Source organism: Carcharhinus amblyrhynchos, chromosome 2, assembly GCF_965287045.1.
Source record: "Carcharhinus amblyrhynchos chromosome 2, sCarAmb.v2.hapA, whole genome shotgun sequence".
Lineage (NCBI taxonomy): Eukaryota > Metazoa > Chordata > Chondrichthyes > Carcharhiniformes > Carcharhinidae > Carcharhinus > Carcharhinus amblyrhynchos.
The window spans coordinates 77,705,440-77,723,668 of NC_137325.1; the positions used below are offsets into that span (position 1 = coordinate 77,705,440).

Consider the following 18,229-nt stretch of genomic DNA (forward strand, 5'->3'; position numbering starts at 1 on the left):
TGGTTGATTTTCTGATTTCTCTTGATCCTATAAATATTTTAGGCAAAAGTGCCTCATGTAAGCTAACAGAAGCGCTATCCCTATCTCTGTAACTACAAAAGCAATGTTACAACTCCAAGGTGAAGAGTTACATCTAAGGTGATCAGGAAATCACATGGAATAATATCATTTGATTAATTTTATTGTCTGGTTATAATTTATATAGGGTTCTGCTGGAAGAATGGGTATGCCTGGACCCAAAGGATCTCAAGGAGAGGCCATACAAGGACCAAAGGTAATAAAACTGAGTATGAAACACTGTGACATTCCCACCTTGAACCCTCATCTAATTCCAAAGATGCACAGGTTAGGTGGATTGGTAATGCTAAATTGCCCCTTTGTGTCAGGGGAACTAGCTAGGGTAAATACATGGGATTATGGGAACAGGGCCTGGGTGGCATTGTAGTCATGACGTGGAGATGCCGGCGTTGGACGGTTATGGAGAAGTCTCAACATCAGGTTAAAGTCCAACAGGTTTATTTGGTAGCAAAAGCCACTAGCTTTTGGAGGGCTGCCTCTTCATCAGGTAAGTGGGAGTTCTGTTCACAAACGGGGCATATAAAGACACAAACTCAATTTACAAAATAATGGTTGGAATGCGAGTCTTTACAGGTAATCAAGTCATAAAGATGCAGACAATGTTATTTTGTAAAATGAGTTTGTGTCTTTATATGCCCTGTTAGCGAACAGAACTCCCCCTTACCTGACAAAAGGGTAGCGTTCCGAAAGTAGTAGCTTTTGCTGTCAAATAAACCTGTTGGACTTTAACCTGGTGTTGTGAGACTTCTTACTGGGATTGTAGTTGCAGACGTGATGGACTGAATGGCCTCCTTCTGCATGGTAGGATTCTATGATTCCAAGATATATCTTGTTCCATATTGATTATGTTGTTAATTGTTCAGTCAGATTACGACCTGGAGAAGATAAATTTATACAGAGCAAATGATCTAAAGTACATTACAAATTTCATACAGTGATGGAGAGAAAGTAGTTCTAACCATCAGTATTAGAAAAATGGCAAAGGATGTCCTTATATGAGGACAACTATGACATCAACTCCACATTTTTTACCTTTATATGAATTAAGATATTTCTGGAGGAATTTAGTAATGTAATCAAAGTGGAATAAAAATAAAAGAACCATTAATAACACTAAATGGCTCTTGCATTAGTAAACCCATTTCATAGAATATATTTTCAATATCACTTAAGTATAAAGATTGACATGTTTCATTTAGGAAAAGAATGGTTAATTTCAACATCTGTTTTGCAATCTGTAATTATATATTGTAATTGGTCTGTCTGCAGGGAGCACCAGGATTTCCAGGTTTGATAGGTCCTAGAGGGCCAGCAGGGGAAGGTATACCAGGACAAAAGGTATACAATATTTGCTTGTCACAAATATAGTGTTAATTATATTGTTTTTAACTACTCACCTTTTAAAAATTACTCAGATCTATCTTTCTTAGATGAAGTGGATGGCCTCATACTCCCTGTGCAGGCTGGCTGGCGAATTAAGCCCAACTCACTGCCTGCAGCAGTTAGAAATGGTCTAGACCATTTTTCCATGCACTCTATGCAGAAGATTGAGCTTGAAAATTCACCCAAAAAATGGATTTGCAACTCTCCCATTTTGACGCTAGCTGGACACTTGGAATCATTCTCGCAAAATTCCGCCCGTGATCTCAGTCTCACTCCAGTGATTTTAGGCATTTAACCTAGGTTGACACTTCAGCACCTGAAAGAGTGCTCCAGATTTGGAGGTCCTGTCTTTTGGACAAGGTGTTAAACTGTCTGTCTTAAATGTAAACGATCCAATGAACTTTATTTCAAGAAGGGTTGTGGAATTCTCCTGCTATCCTGGTCCATATTAATCTTTCAAACAATGTACTTGATGTAACTGGCCAATTATCTTATTTTGTTCACGGGACCTTAATTTTTAAAAATTCATTCTTGGGCTGTGCTCAAGGTCAGCAGTCTTCTCCTTTCATATGGCTTTCGGAGCAGGAGCTGGCATTGCAGCTTTAATATTAAGTTCCCAAACCAGCTTAACACCCTGCATTACTTTAGGAATGATGTGGGTATGCCGGCGTTGGACTGGCGTAAACACAGTAAAAAGTCTGACAACACCAGGTTTTAGTCCAACCGATTTATTTGATAATACTCACAAGCTTTCAAGGTTTCCCTCTTCGTCAGGTGAATGGAGAGTTCTGGCCTCAGACAGAGCATATAAAGCACAGACAGTTTAGAGATTACTGATTAGAATGCGAATCCTTACACCTAACCTGCTGTTCAAGACCTGAAGTGGCTGACAATGTGAGTGGAAGGAGCACTGATCACAGGTTACAGAGATGTGTATTGTCTCCAGACAGTACAGTAAGTGAGGTTTTGCAAACCCAGGCAAGTCACGGGGGTTACAGATAGTGCGACATGAACCCAAGATCCCTGTTGAGACCATCCTCATGTGTGTAGAACTTGGCTATCAGTCTCTGTTCAGCGACTCTGCGCTGTCGTGTGTCGTGAAGGCCGCCTTGGAGAATGCTTACCCGAAGGTCAGAGGCTGAATGCCCGTAACCACTGAAGTGTTCGCCAACAGGAAGGGAACAGTTTTGCCTGGTGATTGTCGAGCTATGTTCATTCATCCGTTGTCGTAGCGTCTGCATGGTCTCCCCAATGTACCATGCTTTGGGACATCCTTTCTTGCACCATATCAGGTCGACAATGTTGGCCGAGTTGCAAGAGTATTTACCATGTACCTGGTGGATGGTATTCTCACGTGTGATGATGGTATCCATGTCGATGATCCGGCATGTCTTGCAGAGGTTGCTGTGGCAGGGTTGTGTGGAATTGTGGTCACTGTTCTCCTGAAGACTGGGTGGTTTGCTGCGAACAATGGTCTGTTTGAGGTTGTGTGGTTGTCTGAAGGCAAGAAGTGGGGGTGTGGGGATAGCCCTGGCTAGATGTTCGTCTTCATCAATGATATGTTGAAGACTCCGGAGAAGATGTCGTTGCTTCTCCGCTCCGGGGAAGTACTGGACGACGAAGGGTACTCTGTCCACTGTGTCCCGTGTTTGTCTTCTGAGGAGATCGGTGCGGTTTTTCGCTGTGGTGCATCGGAACTGTCGATCTATGAGTCGAGCACCATATCCTGTTCTTATCAGGGCATCTTTCAGGGTCTGGAGGTGTCTGTCACGATCCTCCTCATCTGAGCAAATCCTGTGTACACGGAGGGCTTGTCCATAGGGAATGGCTTCTTTAACATGTTTAGGGTAGAAACTGGAGAAGTGGAGCATTGTGAGATTGTCTGTGGGCTTGCGGTACAGTGAGGTGCTGAGGTGACCGTCCTTAATGGAGATGCGTGTGTCCAAGAATGCAACTGATTCTGGGGAATAGTCCATGGTGAGTCTGATGGTGGGGTGGAATTTGTTGATATCATCATATAGTTGTTTCAGTGATTGTTCACCATGAGGCCAAAGGAATAAAATGTCATTGATGTATCTGGTGTATAGCATTGGTTGAAGATTCTGTGCAGTGAAGAAGTCTTGTTCGAACCTGTGCATGAAGATGTTGGCATATTGAGGTGCAAATTTGGTCCCCATGGCTGTTCCATGTGTCTGAATGAAAAACTGGTTGTTGAAGGTGAAGACATTGTGGTCCAGGATAAATCAGATGAGTTGTAAAATTGCATCTGGAAACTGGCAGTTGTCAGCATTGAGTACTGAGGCAGTCGCAGCAATGCCATCGTTGTGGGGGATGTTGGTGTAGAGCGCCGAGACATCCATTGTGACGAGGAGTGTCCCTGGTTCAATTGCTCCATGTGTGCTGAGTTTCAGTAGGAAGTCCGTAGTGTCGCGACAAAAGCTGGGGGTTCTTTGTACAATGGGTTTCAGGATGCCCTCGACGTAGCCGGAGAGGTTCTCACACAGAGTCCCATTGCCCGATACGATGGGACGGCCAGGTGTGTTTGCCTTGTGTATCTTTGGGAGGCAGTAGAGATCTCCAATGCGGGGAGTACGTGGAATGAGAGCACGGAGGGTGCTCTGAAGGTCCGGATCAAAGGTCTTGATCAGATTGTTGAGTTGACGAGTGTGTTCTTTGGTCGGATCTGTGGGTAACTGTCTGTAGTGTTCCTCATTGTTTAGTTGTCGGTACACTTCTTTACAGTAATCCGTTCTGTTCAGTATGACGATGGCCCCTCCTTTGTCTGCTGGTTTGATGACAATGTTGCGGTTTGTCTTGAGAGCGTGGATGGCATTGCGTTGTGCTTGGGTGATGTTCGGGGCTGTCTTGTGAGTGCGGTTGATGAATCTGGTGTTAACGCACCTCCTGATGGTTTGGGCATACAAGTCCAGTCGAGGGCAGCGGCCTTCCGGAGGAGTCCAATTGGATTCCTTCCTCTTAGGTTGTTGCACTGCGGATCTCTCTGTCGGTTGTTCTGGTTCATCGGCTGTCTCATTGTGTTCGCTGTAGGCCTCTTGGGGTTTGTGGAAAAACTCCCGCAGCCTCATTCGCCTGATGAATTCCTCTGTGTCCGCTGCAAGACTGATGGGATCCATTTTGGTGTTGGGGCAGAAATTGAGCCCTCGGCTGAGAACTTCGATTTCATCTGGTTGAAGTGTGTAGTCTGACAAGTTGACAATAGACCTCCCTGCGGTACTGCTGTTTTCTACTGTGGTGCCGGGGGAGGCTTGGTTGTTGCTGGCGGCGATGCCGAGTTTTTCAAGTTTCCTGTTCTTGGTGTGCATGTAGGTGGTGTAGTTTCTTTGTCTCATCTGCTCGGCAGAGTTTCGCAGTTGGTCTGCATCCTGAGCACAAGTTGAGAATATGTATTCCATTTTAGTTTCCAGGGTGCGGCGTTTGCTGTAAAGCTGGTGTATGAGGTGGTTGAGAAGTGTGAGAGAGGTGCGACGGCAAAGTCTCTCAGCGTAGTCTGTGTTATAGGTTGCCCTGAGTGGGTTCGTGATCTGTAGTCCTTTTGGTATCTTGTCTGCTTTCTTGCATCTCTGTAAAAACTTGATGTCTGTGTCGATATGCGCAATCTTCTTGGAGATCCTCTCCACTTGGATCCGGCAGTTGCGGTGTCGATAGTAGTCATGATGTGGGTATGCCGGCGTTCGACTGGCGTAAACACAGTAAAAAGTCTGACAACACCAGGTTTTAGTCCAACCGATTTATTTGATAATACTCACAAGCTTTCGAGGTTTCCCTCTTCGTCAGGTGAATGGAGAGTTCTGGCCTCCGACAGAGCATATAAAGCACAGACAGTTTAGAGATTACTGATTACTGATTCCACCCTAAACATGTTAAAGAAGCCATTCCCTATGGACAAGCCCTCCGTATACACAGGATTTGCTCAGATGAGGAGGATCGTGACAGACACCTCCAGACCCTGAAAGATGCCCTTATAAGAACAGGATATGGTGCTCGACTCATAGATCGACAGTTCCGATGCGCCACAGCGAAAAACCGCACCGATCTCCTCAGAAGGCAAACACAGGACACAGTGGACAGAGTACCCTTCGTCATCCAGTACTTCCCCAGAGCGGAGAAGCTACGACATCTTCTCCGGAGTCTTCAACATATCATTGATGAAGACGAACATCTCGCCAGGGCTATCCCCACACCCCCACTTCTTGCCTTCAGACAACCACACAACCTCAAACAGACCATTGTTCGCAGCAAACTACCCAGTCTTCAGGAGAACAGTGACCATAATTCCACACAACCCTGCCACAGCAACCTCTGCAAGACATGCCGGATCATCGACATGGATACCATCATCACACGTGAGAATACCATCCACCAGGTACATGGTAAATACTCTTGCAACTCGGCCAACATTGTCTACCTGATATGGTGCAAGAAAGGATGTCCCAAAGCATGGTACGTTGGGGAGACCATGCATACGCTACGACAACAGATGAATGAACATCGCTCGACAATCACCAGGCAAGACTGTTCCCTTCCTGTTGGCGAGCAGTTCAGTGGTCACAGGCATTCAGCCTCTGACCTTCGGGTAAGCATTCTCCAAGGCGGCCTTCACGACACACGACAGCGCAGAGTCGCTGAACAGAGACTGATAGCCAAGTTCCGCACACATGAGGACGGTCTGAACAGGGATCTTGGGTTCATGTCGCACTATCTGTAACCCCCGTGACTTGCCTGGATTTGCAAAACCTCACTTACTGTACTGTCTGGAGACAATACACATCTCTGTAACCTGTGATTAGTGCTCCTTCCACTCACATTGTCAGCCACTTCAGGTCTTGAACAGCAGGTTAGGTGTAAGGATTCGCATTCTAATCAATAATCTCTAAACTGTCTGTGCTTTATATGCTCTGTCTGAGGCCAGAACTCTCCATTCACCTGACGAAGAGGGAAACCTCGAAAGCTTGTGAGTATTATCAAATAAATCGGTTGGACTAAAACCTGGTGTTGTCAGACTTTTTACTTACTTTAGGAAGGCAGAGAAAGATATCTCTCAGTCAGCCTGTGTAGATGATTCCATGCTCCTCTGCTACCATTAAGAAAGTTGTTGTTCCTTGCTGCAAACACAAATTGCAGAATTATTGCATATAAAAATGCCTAAGAATTCATGACAAATCAGGACAATTTAAAACTTCAGATATTGTGTTGTAGAAACCAATAAAAACAAGTGTTTCAAATCTATAAAAAAGTACAAAGAATAGAAAATGTACATCAGGTATGGCAGCATTGAATGGAAAAAGTTAAAGTGGAACAAAATTCCTGTCTCTGTTGCTGCATTTGTATTATATTTTAATCAAAAGATTCCACCTTACTTTGGATTGAATCTGTTTGATTTTAATATTTTACTTCATACAGGGAGATCGTGGATATAAAGGAGAGAGAGGGAAGAAAGGAGACAAAGGTGATGAAGGACTCTCTGGCGCTAAAGGCGATCCTGTAAGATATTTATTTCTATACAAAATGACTCCGGTCATCGAACCTGATCAGTTCAAAAAAACTAATAATGCCTTGTACGTTCTGTAACTATAGGGAAAGAATGGAGAGAAAGGTCAACCAGGTCTCACTGTAAGTATTCATTAAAACAACATAATCATTTTATTTATGGTTTTAAGGGAATAATATAATTATGATTTTTTTTGTGTAGCTTCCTCCAACACTCCTCTCTCCTCCTCCATATATCCCCATTCTTCTCAACACTCCCTCTTCCTCCTTCAACATATCCCATTCCTCCTTTACTGTTCCCCTTCCACCTCCCTGCACCAGCAAAAGCCAGTAATATAACTGAGAAAATAGCCCCAAATACAACCTCATGTTTATCAGCAGGCAAAGACAACACACTAACAACTAAATGCATAGAGGCAATGAGCTTCTTGTTTATAAAGAGTCAAGGCACAAACTTTTGAGGTTTTTTAGAGTTCCCAGTGTTGAAGTGCCCACAGATACACTCAGAGGAAAATGAAACTGCAGATCTGGTGTCATTCCACCTTACTGACATGCTCATAATGGGCCTTTCACTTACTGAAGGCACAACACAGGATGCATGAAAATCCTGGGGCATCAGGAGATGGAGATCCACAAAGGAATTTCTTCCACTATCTCTTTACTGTGCTTGAAAACTGAGCATTCATCTGTGGATGCAGTAAAGATGAAAATCTGCCAAATATCGTTAGAGCTTTTGTATTCTTAAAAATATGTTAAAAGATTCTAATGAAAGCTTTCTCACTTTATTGAAGCTTTAACTTTCACTTGAACTTGAATGAGGACATTGATAGTGCAGAATTACCTTAAAGCTGCTCCAGGGAAATTTTCACTCAAATTCTCACCTCTGGATCCAGAATTCAAATCCAGTTCAGGCTGGTGGACTAAGGTTCTCCCTACATTAGATGTGAGTCATGTATGAAATTAATTTGGGCAGTGTCAAATCAGTGCCAACGAGACAGGTGAACAGCACAAAGCTGACTCCAAGTTCACTTCCAGCTTACAGAGTGAAATATGTTGGTAATTATTTAATTATCTTGATGCCCATCCTCAAAATAAATTTGATTTTGCGACTATGAAAAGTTCAGACCTTTTTATTATTATTATTGATGGACGGATATATAAGCAGTGTTCTGTTTTATTTTTATTGATTATCACAAAGATTGAACAGTTGTACCATACAGCAGGAGCTAGTCATGTCTTGTTTAGAAGACTAAGTTTATTGTGTGACTTCAAGGGCGGCACAATGGTTAGCACTGCTGCCTCACAGCACCAGGAACCTGGGTTCGATTCCTGACCTGGGTGACTGTTTGTGTGGAGACTGCACATTCTCCCCATGTCTGTGTGGGTTTTCTCTGAGTGCTCTGGTTTCCTCCCACAGACTAAAGACATGCTAGTTAGGTACATTGGCCATGCTAAATTCCCCTTCACTGTACCCAAACAGGTGCCAGAGTATGGCGACAAGGGGATTTTCACAGTAACTTTTTAGCAGTGTTATTTGTTACAAGCAAGCCTACTTGTGATAATAATAAATAAACTTTAACACAAAGGTAACACGATTTATTTCCATCCTTTATATTAGAGGGAAGATATAATCAAGTTGATCAGAACAATCTGCGGTGAGTTCAAATGTAAAGATTGACATAATATGATATAACACACACTTTTAAAACAAATTATTTTTAATTTCTATTTCATTAATCTGTCCTTCAGAGTTAATTAAACTGACTTTCAGAGTTATTACTCTACTGGACCCCTGGTGATATCACAGTCAGAACAGATTGAAAATAGACATTCAAGGTTGTAGAGCTATTTCGCAACTGGTCGTGTCTAGAAGGTCAAATCCTCATTTCGAAAGGTTTACATGAGTCAGTAGAGTCATTTGTGCTGCAGAGTTACTGCTGGTTTTCTCATTGTTATCAAAAAATAGAATGTTGTTTTCCAGCATTAAGTCATGGCATTTATAGGAAATTTAAGTTTTTATTTTATTTCAATCTACTAAAGCTAACAAAGCAACATCAACATATAATGACCTCTGTAAACTTGAGGTCATCCAAACTCTGCCCATGCGTTAATTTGCACTAAGTTCAGTGTATCTATCATCCCTGTGCTCCCAGCCAAACATCATGTTGACTTTAAAATTCTCATCTATGCTTTCAAATCCTTATATAGCCTCACCCTTCTCTATCTCTGTAATCTCCTTCAGCTTCACAACCCTTCAAAATATCTGCGCTATCAATTCTGGTCCTCTGAGCATCCCCAATATTAATTGCTCCAGCCTGCAGCACATCTAAACGCTAACCTCTGGAATTCCCTCCCTGTACCCATCCAGCCAGTCATCTGCTACTGAAATCTTTACCCACTCCTTTATTACCTCTGGACCCAACTATTCCGATGCTTTCTTTTCTACCTTCCTTCTTGCACCCTCCAGAAGCTTGAGCTTATCCAAAACGCTACTGCCGTGATCTTAATTCTCACCAAGTCCCATTCACCTACCAACCCAGTGTTCATGATCTAAATTCCTGGTCTGACAACAGTTTGGTTTGAAATTATCAACCTTTCCTTTTCTCTGCATGGCCATGTCCCTTGCTATTTTGGTTTTGGTTTCTTATACATCCTGAATTTTCATCATTTCACTATTTACGGCCTCAACTGCCACGGCCCTAAGCTTTAGAATTCCCTTCCTTCTCATTCACTGTCTATCTCTGCTTTTTAGGATATTTTTAAAAACGTAGCTCTTCAATTAACACTTCGGTTATTTGCCCTAATTTTTCCCTATGTGACTTGGTGTCAAATTTTCTTTGTTTATACTCCTTTGAAATACCTTGGGATGTTTCACTGTGTTAAAGTCACTAAATCAATTCAAGATATTGTTGTTGAACCATGCATACAAAATGCATTGAGTGGTAATACTGCCAAAAGTTAAGAGGTAATGGACTGATCTCATGTTCACAGCAAAGAATCTGTCAGAAGGGCAACCCTATTTCTGACAGACACTTCCTGTCAGTGAGAATTTCACATTGAAATCACAGAATTACGCATTCAAATATAACTCATAGTTTTTTCTTTGCTTCTTCTCATGTACTTCATTGTTTGTGTAAAAAGCTGATATTTAATTCTTTCATTTTAGGATGTGGAAAGAAATGCAAAGAAAAGCCACTTGAATTGGTATTTGTGATTGACAGTTCTGAAAGTGTGGGGCCGGAAAACTTTGAAATTGTTAAAGAGTTTGTTGGTTCCCTGATAGATCGAATTAGTGAAAGCAGTGAATCCACCCGGATTGGTGTTATACTTTACAGTCTTAAAGCACAAATAGTCACTGACTTGTGGCAAGGTGCAATTCCGGAGAATGTCAAAAGAGCAATTCAAGGCATGCAGTACTTAGGAGAAGGCACCTACACTGGTACTGCCATAAATACGGCAAACGAGGTTTTCATGTCAGCTAGGAAAGATGTGCACAAAGTGGCGGTTGTAATAACTGATGGACAGACGGACAAGAGAGATCCAATTCGTCTGGATATGGCTGTGATGGAAGCTCATGCAGTACACACAGAGATGTTTGTGATAGGGATTGTTAACATCAGTGATCCTTTCTACTCTGATTTTAAGAACGAAATGAACTCAATTGCATCTGACCCTGACGAGGAACACATTTATCTGATTAATGACTTTATGACCCTTCCAAGTAAGTATTGGAATGGTTGTTCTTAAAAATTGAATCTTGTGAAAGTTATTTTTATTTCCAACATTTTAATAATGAAAATTGTGTATGTGAAACCATGACAATTTTAGCCTCAATTTTTACCCTCTCTGTCCAACAATGGATCATGCAGGGAATTAATATCCTTGCAGTGATCAAGTCATCCTATTCTTTATGGCCTGTGCTATGTAACATTTTAACAGGTATAGTCTGACCAATGAGACTCCAACAATGGACAAGCAACAGCTCTGCAATTCAAATGTCGGTATTTGGTAATGCCATTCTACTGCTGGCCTGCCAGGAATACTGGGCACAAAGCAGCAGCATGTCCAGGAAATAGCTGAAGGGGTAATTATTTTTAAAAGGTTCCCTGTGGACCAGGAAGAGCAGGAGTGCTCCTCAGGGCCCCAGGAGAAAATCTGAGCCAAGGGCTCCCCTCAACTACAATCAGTTAATGTGATTTCCAGAGATTTTTCCCATGTGTCCTCAGCCAGGGATTCCTGCTGCATTTGGTCAATTCCCGCTGGCCATTCTAACATCATTAGTGCCAAGTTTGTCTGAGAGTCAGGCCTCCTATTTTAAATTGTCCCAAGTTACACATTGCAAACAGGTTAAAGCCTATGGCTCATTTACACCCCACAACTCCAGACCTAAGTCTGCCCTCTTACCCTAAATGGGATCAATTACTTCTCTACCATTATATTTACATGAATTACAGTCTCCAAAATTAGTTTTGTCACAAGGCAACAAAACTGTTAAAGCCATCCAAATCTGCACATCTGCAAGTAATGGATATGGAAGTTTGGTGAAAGAATCAGTATTGTCATGATGTCTCTCAAGCTTATTATTTATTGACTGGAGACAAAATGCTTCCAATAGTGAAGGAGGGAACACTGGTGAGAGAGTTATCTCAGGCTACACTTGCAAACATCCCAGTAACTGGTTCCACAGGATTTTGGCAATTATCCAATAATAGATCTCTGACCCAAACAGTCTCCTGCCAAGAGAGTGGGTGGCAGATCAAGAGAGAAATGAAAAACAAAGCTCATTGGAATAAAAATGTAAGCTCCCAGAATGGATAATGTCTCAGAAAACTCTTTTCCTTATTTAGAAGCAGGTATAATAAACTGTCAGACATGTTGGCATTTTGGACTTTTTGATGGTGCAGATTGTGGAAGTTTGTTTAATATGTGATTGTCCATTTTCAGCACTTGAAAGTAAATTGTTCCGCAGGATTTGTGAGCCTGAGAATGGTGCACTGTTCAGTTCAATTCCTAGCTCCAGACTACCCCCTGGTGTGTCACCGACTTTTGACGTGCATCGTCAGACACCAGACCACGACACCATACACATGGTCGACGAGAAGGAAATAGAAACAGTAGAGGTGAGTAAAAAAGGAATGACAAGTATTTTCAGCATTTGACAGTTTGTTCAATATGCCAATGATTTTATAAAAGCAAAACGTAAAATATTAGAAATATAGAAACATAGAAAAACTACAGCTCAAACAGGCCCTTCGGCCCACATGTTGCGCCAAACGTGTCCCTACCTACTAGGCTTACCTATAACCCTCTATCTTACTAAGTTCCATATACTTATCCAAAAGTATCTTAAAAGACCCCATCGAACTCACCTCCACCACCGCTGCCAGCAGCCAATTCCATGCACCCACCACCCTCTGAGTGAAAAACCTACCCCAACATCTCCTCTACCTACTCCTCAGCATCCTAAACCTGTGTCCTCTTGTGGCAACCATTTCAGCCTTGGGAAAAAGCCTCTGAGAATCCACTCTATCAATACCACTCATCATCTTATACACCTCTATTAGGTCACCCTCATCCTTCGTCTCTCCAAGGAAAAAAGACCGAACTCTCTCAACCTATACTCATAAGCATGCCACCCAATCCAGGCAACATCCTTGTAAATCTTCTCTGCACCCTTTCTATGGCTTCCACATCCTTTCTGTAATGAAGCGACCAGAACTGAGCACAGTACTCTAAATGGGGTCTGACCAGGGTCGTATACAGCTGCCGCATTATCTCTCGACTCCTAAACTCAATTCCTCGATTGATAAATGCCAGTACACCATACGCCTTCTTAACCGCAGCCTCTACCTGCGAAGCTGCTTTGAGCGTACTATGAACCCAGACCCTAGGATCCTTCCATTCTTCCACACTGCCAAGAGTCTTACCCTTAATATTATAATCTGTCATCCTATTTGACCTGCCAAAATGAATCACCACACACTTACCTGGGTTGAAGTCCCTTTGCCACTTCTCCGCCCAGTCTTGCATCCTATCAATGTCTTGCTGCAACTTCTGACACCCCTCCACACTGTTCACAACACCTCCAACCTTTGTGTCATCAGCAAACTTACCAACCCATCCCTCCACTCCCTCATCTAGGTCATTTATAAAAATCACAAAGAGCAAGGGTCCCAGAACAGATCCCTGGGGCACTCCACTGGTGACTGACCTCCATGCAGTAAAAGACCCATCTATAATCACTGTTTGCCTTCTGTGGGCAAGCCAATTCTGAATCCACAGAGCAATATCCCCTTGGATCCCATGCCCCCTCACTTTCTCAATAAGCCTTGCATGGGGCACCTTACCAAATGCCTTGCTGAAGTCCATATAAACCACATCTACTGATCTTCCTTTGCCAATGTGTTTAGACACATTCTCAAAAAATTAAATCAGGCTCATAAGGCATGATCTGCCTTTGACAAAGCCGTACTGACTATTCTTGATCATACTGTACCTCTCCAAATGTTCATAAATCCTGTCTCTCAGGATCTTCTCCATCAACTTACCAACCACTGAGGTTAGACTCACCGGTCTATAATTTCCTGGGCTATCTCTTTTCCCTTTCTTGAATAAAGGAACCACATCCGCAATCCTCCAATTCTCTGGAACCACTCCCATCTCCTTTGATGACGCAAAGATCATTGCCTGAGGCTCAGCAATCTCTTCCCTCGCCTCCCAAAGTAACCTGGGGGACATCCCATCCGGTCCCAGCGACTTATCTAACTTGATGCTTTTCAAAAGCTCCAATACATCCTCTTTCTTAATGTCTACATACTCAAGCTTTTCAGTCCGCTGCAAGTCTGTACTCCAACCACCAAGATCCTTTTCCACTGTGAATACTGAAGTAAAGTATTCACTGAGCACCTCTGCAATTTCTACTGGTTCTATACAAACCTTCCCACCATCACACTTGATAGGTCCTATTCCTTCACATCTTATCCTCTTACTCTTCACATACTTGTAGAATGCCTTGGGGATTTCCTTAATCTTACCTGCCAAGGCCTTCTCATAACCCCTTCTGGCTCTCCTAATTTCCTTCTTACGTTCCTTCCTACTAGCCGTATACTCTTCTAGATCTCTAGCATTACCTAGCTCCCTGAACCTTTCGTAAGCTTTTCTTTGCTTCTTGACTAAATTCATTACAGTTTTCGTGCACCATGGTTCCTTTAGCCTACCATAACTTCCCTGTCTCATTGGAACGTTGCTGTACAGAACTCCAGACAAATATTCCTTGAAAATTTGTCACATTTCTTCTGTACATTTCCCTGAGAAAACCTCTTTCCAATTTATGCCTCTAATTTCCTGCTTGATAGCTTCATAATTCTCCTTACTCCAATTAAACACTTTCCTAGTTTGTCTGATCCTATCTCTCTCCAATGCCAATGTAAAGGAGATAGAGTTATGATCACTATCCCCAAAATGCTCTCCCACTGAGAGATCAGACTCCTGTCCAGGTTCATTTCCCAATATCAAATCGAGTACAGCCTCTCCTCTTGTAGGCTTATCCACATATTGTGTCAGGAAACCTTCCTGAACACACCTAACAAACTCCTCCCCATCTAAACCCCTTGCCTTAGGGAGATTCCATTTGATATTTGGGAAATTAAAATCTCCCATCACAACAACTCTGTTATTTTCACACCTTTCCAGGATCTGTTCCTCTATCTGCTCCTCAACATCCTTGTTACAATTGGACGGCCTATAGAAAACACCCAGTAAAGTTAATGACCCCTTCCTGTTCCAAACCTCCACCCACAGAGACTCCATAGTCAATCCCTCCATGGCGTCCACCTTTTCTACAGCCATGACACTATCTCTAATCAACAGTGCCACTCCCCAACTCTTTTTCCTCCCTCCCTGTCCCTTCTGAAACATTTGAAACCTGGCACTTGGTCATCCAAGTCTCTGCAATGGCCACCACGTCACATTTCCAAGTAGCAATCCACACTCTAAGCTCAGCTACCTTGTTCACCACACTCCTTGCGTTAAAATAGACACATCTCAAACCTTCGGTCTGAGCACTCCCTTTCTCCATCACCTGCCTATCCTCCCTCTCACACTATCAGCAGGCTCTCTATTTGTGAGCTAACCTCCTCTCTTCCAGTCACTTCACTTTGATTCCCAAAGTGAATCATATTGTATGTTGTATATTGTACATATTGTAAATTGTACATGTACAAATATTGTACATTCTGGAAATCTGAGATAAAAATAGTCAGAGGGTCAGGCACATAATAATCCTGATACTATCACTGAGGTGGAATCAGTGCAAGGTTAACTTCATCACAATATTTTAACCATCTTTCTCCCCCATACCCAGTTGGAGATTGCCATTGCCTTTCACTTGTGTGGTGCACACGTTACTTGCCAATTAGTAGCCCCAGCCTTGCGTTTGGCCTGAACATCTTCATTATCTGAGGAGTTGTGAATGGTACAGAACACTGAGCAAAATACCCATTTCTGACCTTATGATGGAGAAAAGGGTGTTGATGGAGCAGCTGAAGATGGTAGTGTCCAGGGTATTACCCTGAGGAATTGCTTCAACGATGTCCCGGGGCTGAGGTGATTGGCCTGCAACAACCACATTCATCTTCCTTAGTGCTTGGTGACTCTTGCCAGTGGAGAGATTTTCCCCTGTTGCCACTAACATCAGTTTTACATGGGCTCCTTGATGTCAAGGACAGTCACTCTAAGCTCATCTCTGAAATTTAGGTTTTTAGTTATTTGGAATGAGGCTGAAATGAGATCTGGAGCTGAGTGCCTCTGGCAGAACCCAACTTGATAATTGACAAGCAGGTTATTGCTACGTAAGTGCCACTTGATGGCACTGTCGATGACACTTTCCATCACAATTTCATCACCTTCCAGTCATCTTGCTCTTGGGTAAGTAATCAACTAGACTGGTTTCTTCTTCTTGTGGACAGGCACAACTCAGCAGTGTTCCATATTGTTAAATAGGTGCCAGTTTTGTAGATGTATTAGAATAACTTGGGCAGAAGTGCAATCAGTTTTGGAACACAGGTCTCCTGCACTATATTTGGGATGTTGTTGGGGCCCATAATCTTTGTGATATCCAGTACACTCAGCAATTTCTTGATATCATGTAGCTATTTACAGATACTTCATTTAAAATCACAACTGAAAATAGTATGTCTTACAATGCAGCACTCCCTCAGCTCTGCACTGGAGTGTCATCCTGCATTATTTGCTCAGATCTCTGGATTGGAATTTGTAGCTGCAACCTGCTGATGTAGAGAGGGGAGTGCTGCCACAAAGTTAAAACTGACATAAGCATATCAGAAAAATCAGAGATAAAAGTGGGACCTGAATGTTGGAGTGGAAGTCTACAGAAGTGAATCCTTGACTCCAGAACTGGGGATCTCTGAACTTTTTTTGAAAAGGAAAGACACTTGGAATAGAATCATACTTATGTGGATACAGTAAGGACTATCTTGAAGGACCTGAGACAAATGGCAGCATCTAGTACAATCGTTACTTCTCCTATCAAAGGAAGGGTCAACAAAATAACACACTATGTGGAGTGAGTGGCTGCACCAGACCTGCATTGTCTCTGTGAAATGTGACTTCCAGAATAGTCAGTGCGATCCTTAGGGGATAGTTTAGCGAGAACACTGGCAACCAGCTTCTGAAAAATTTAAGCAGTTACCCCTTGTGGGCATCAAAATCAATATATCCCTCCTGACATTGATCATTGAGTATTCAGAGTCATGATCCTGCACATGTGATGTGGTAGAGTCAGCCTTAATGATGCTGTCCTTTCTTTGCTAGGGAAAGCTCATCTGACCTTTCAGTCAACCCTATTGCATGCCTGCTCATGGCAGAATTTAAAAACAGGTGGCCAACACAGCTGGAGTGGCAATACAGCCCATTGAAGAGTCCTCCTAGAATTCAAAAACCTTATTAATAAACAGCACCTTAACCCCAAAAGACATGTGATATTACACCACCGCAATTTCATCCTTGACCGTCACTTATTACCTCAGCATAGCACCAAGATAGGTTTAAGAACAATATGGAGAGACACCATAGCAATAAGGAGCCCAGTGAAATTACTTTAGGACTCTTTTCCTTGGAGCAGAAAAGGCTGAGAGGAGATTTGAAAGCTGTATTCAAAATCATGAGAGGCCTGAACAGAGTAGATAGAGGAAAACTGTTCCCATTGGGGGAAGGATCAAGAACCAGTGGACATAGATTTAAGGCATTGTTAAAGGAAGCAAAATGATACGAGAAAACTTTTTCACAGAGCGAGTAGTTAGGGTCTGAAATGCAGAGCCGAAAATGAATTTCAGTCAAAGGATGCAAGAGGGAGTTCAATGATTGTCTGAAAAGAACCAATGTATAGGGTTACAGGGAGAAGCAGGAGAATAGCATGAGGTGAAATGTTCATTCAGAGAGCCAGCACAGGCACAGTGGGCCGTAACAATACTGTGATTCTGTGTGCACTAAAATTTAGAGGACATTTCAGAGCTGGTCATACAGCATGGTCTAATTTTAAACCCGCAACCCCCATTCCTTCAACTTCACCATAACCTCATAGAAACCACAGCAGAGCAGCTGTTAAAATAATAACAACAATTTACCCTGTGAACAATCAAACAGGAAAGCACCAGAATCCTGCTCTAAATATGCAGACAGATCCCAATAATATGATCAGGACCTGACAGCACTGATGGCTTCTCCATCAACATAAATTGGTTGTGAACTAAATCTTCAGCCAGGAGAGATACAGCAGAATAAATTGTTTTAAATTAGATTTTTGTATGGCCAGGAAGGAATGGGGAGCTGCTCAAGGCCCTGCAAGTAAAGCTTAGGCCTCCCATACTGCAGGCATCCGCCCGCTGCTCTTCCAAACACATTGCACCCTCCCATTTTGCTGATGCAGGGGCCTTTCTCAAGCGACACTTGCGGAAGTGTCCTAATGCCTGAGTTCCTAGTCCTACCCATCAGCCACATCTAGGATCTGCCAGTTTCTGAGAGTCTGACAAAACTTATGGAAACGAAGCCAACTATTAAAATTGGTCAGGATGTGACCTCTATTTGGCTAATCAGCACCATTCCCGTCCCTCATTGTTAAACAGCGGTCCAAATTTCAGTTTATTGTGGCAGAACAAACACCACTTTAGTCAAAAAATCTAGGCATGTTCCATGTTGTACTATTTAAGTTTAAATATAAATGCTAATGTGTAATATTTTAAGA

At 42.6% G+C, this 18,229-nt stretch overlaps 1 protein-coding gene across 1 annotated transcript in view; it reads left to right on the forward strand.

The window, feature by feature from the left end:
- Nucleotides 1–18,229, forward strand: part of LOC145355508 (uncharacterized) — a 207,281-nt gene that overhangs the window by 182,100 nt on the left and 6,952 nt on the right. Inside the window, exons 27-33 of the mRNA XM_080207731.1 lie at nucleotides 206–274; nucleotides 1,348–1,416; nucleotides 6,883–6,963; nucleotides 7,057–7,092; nucleotides 8,588–8,624; nucleotides 10,136–10,690; nucleotides 11,914–12,089. Of these exons, the coding sequence (XP_080063857.1) occupies nucleotides 206–274; nucleotides 1,348–1,416; nucleotides 6,883–6,963; nucleotides 7,057–7,092; nucleotides 8,588–8,624; nucleotides 10,136–10,690; nucleotides 11,914–12,089 (1,023 nt within the window). The remainder of the gene's footprint in view (nucleotides 1–205; nucleotides 275–1,347; nucleotides 1,417–6,882; nucleotides 6,964–7,056; nucleotides 7,093–8,587; nucleotides 8,625–10,135; nucleotides 10,691–11,913; nucleotides 12,090–18,229) is intronic.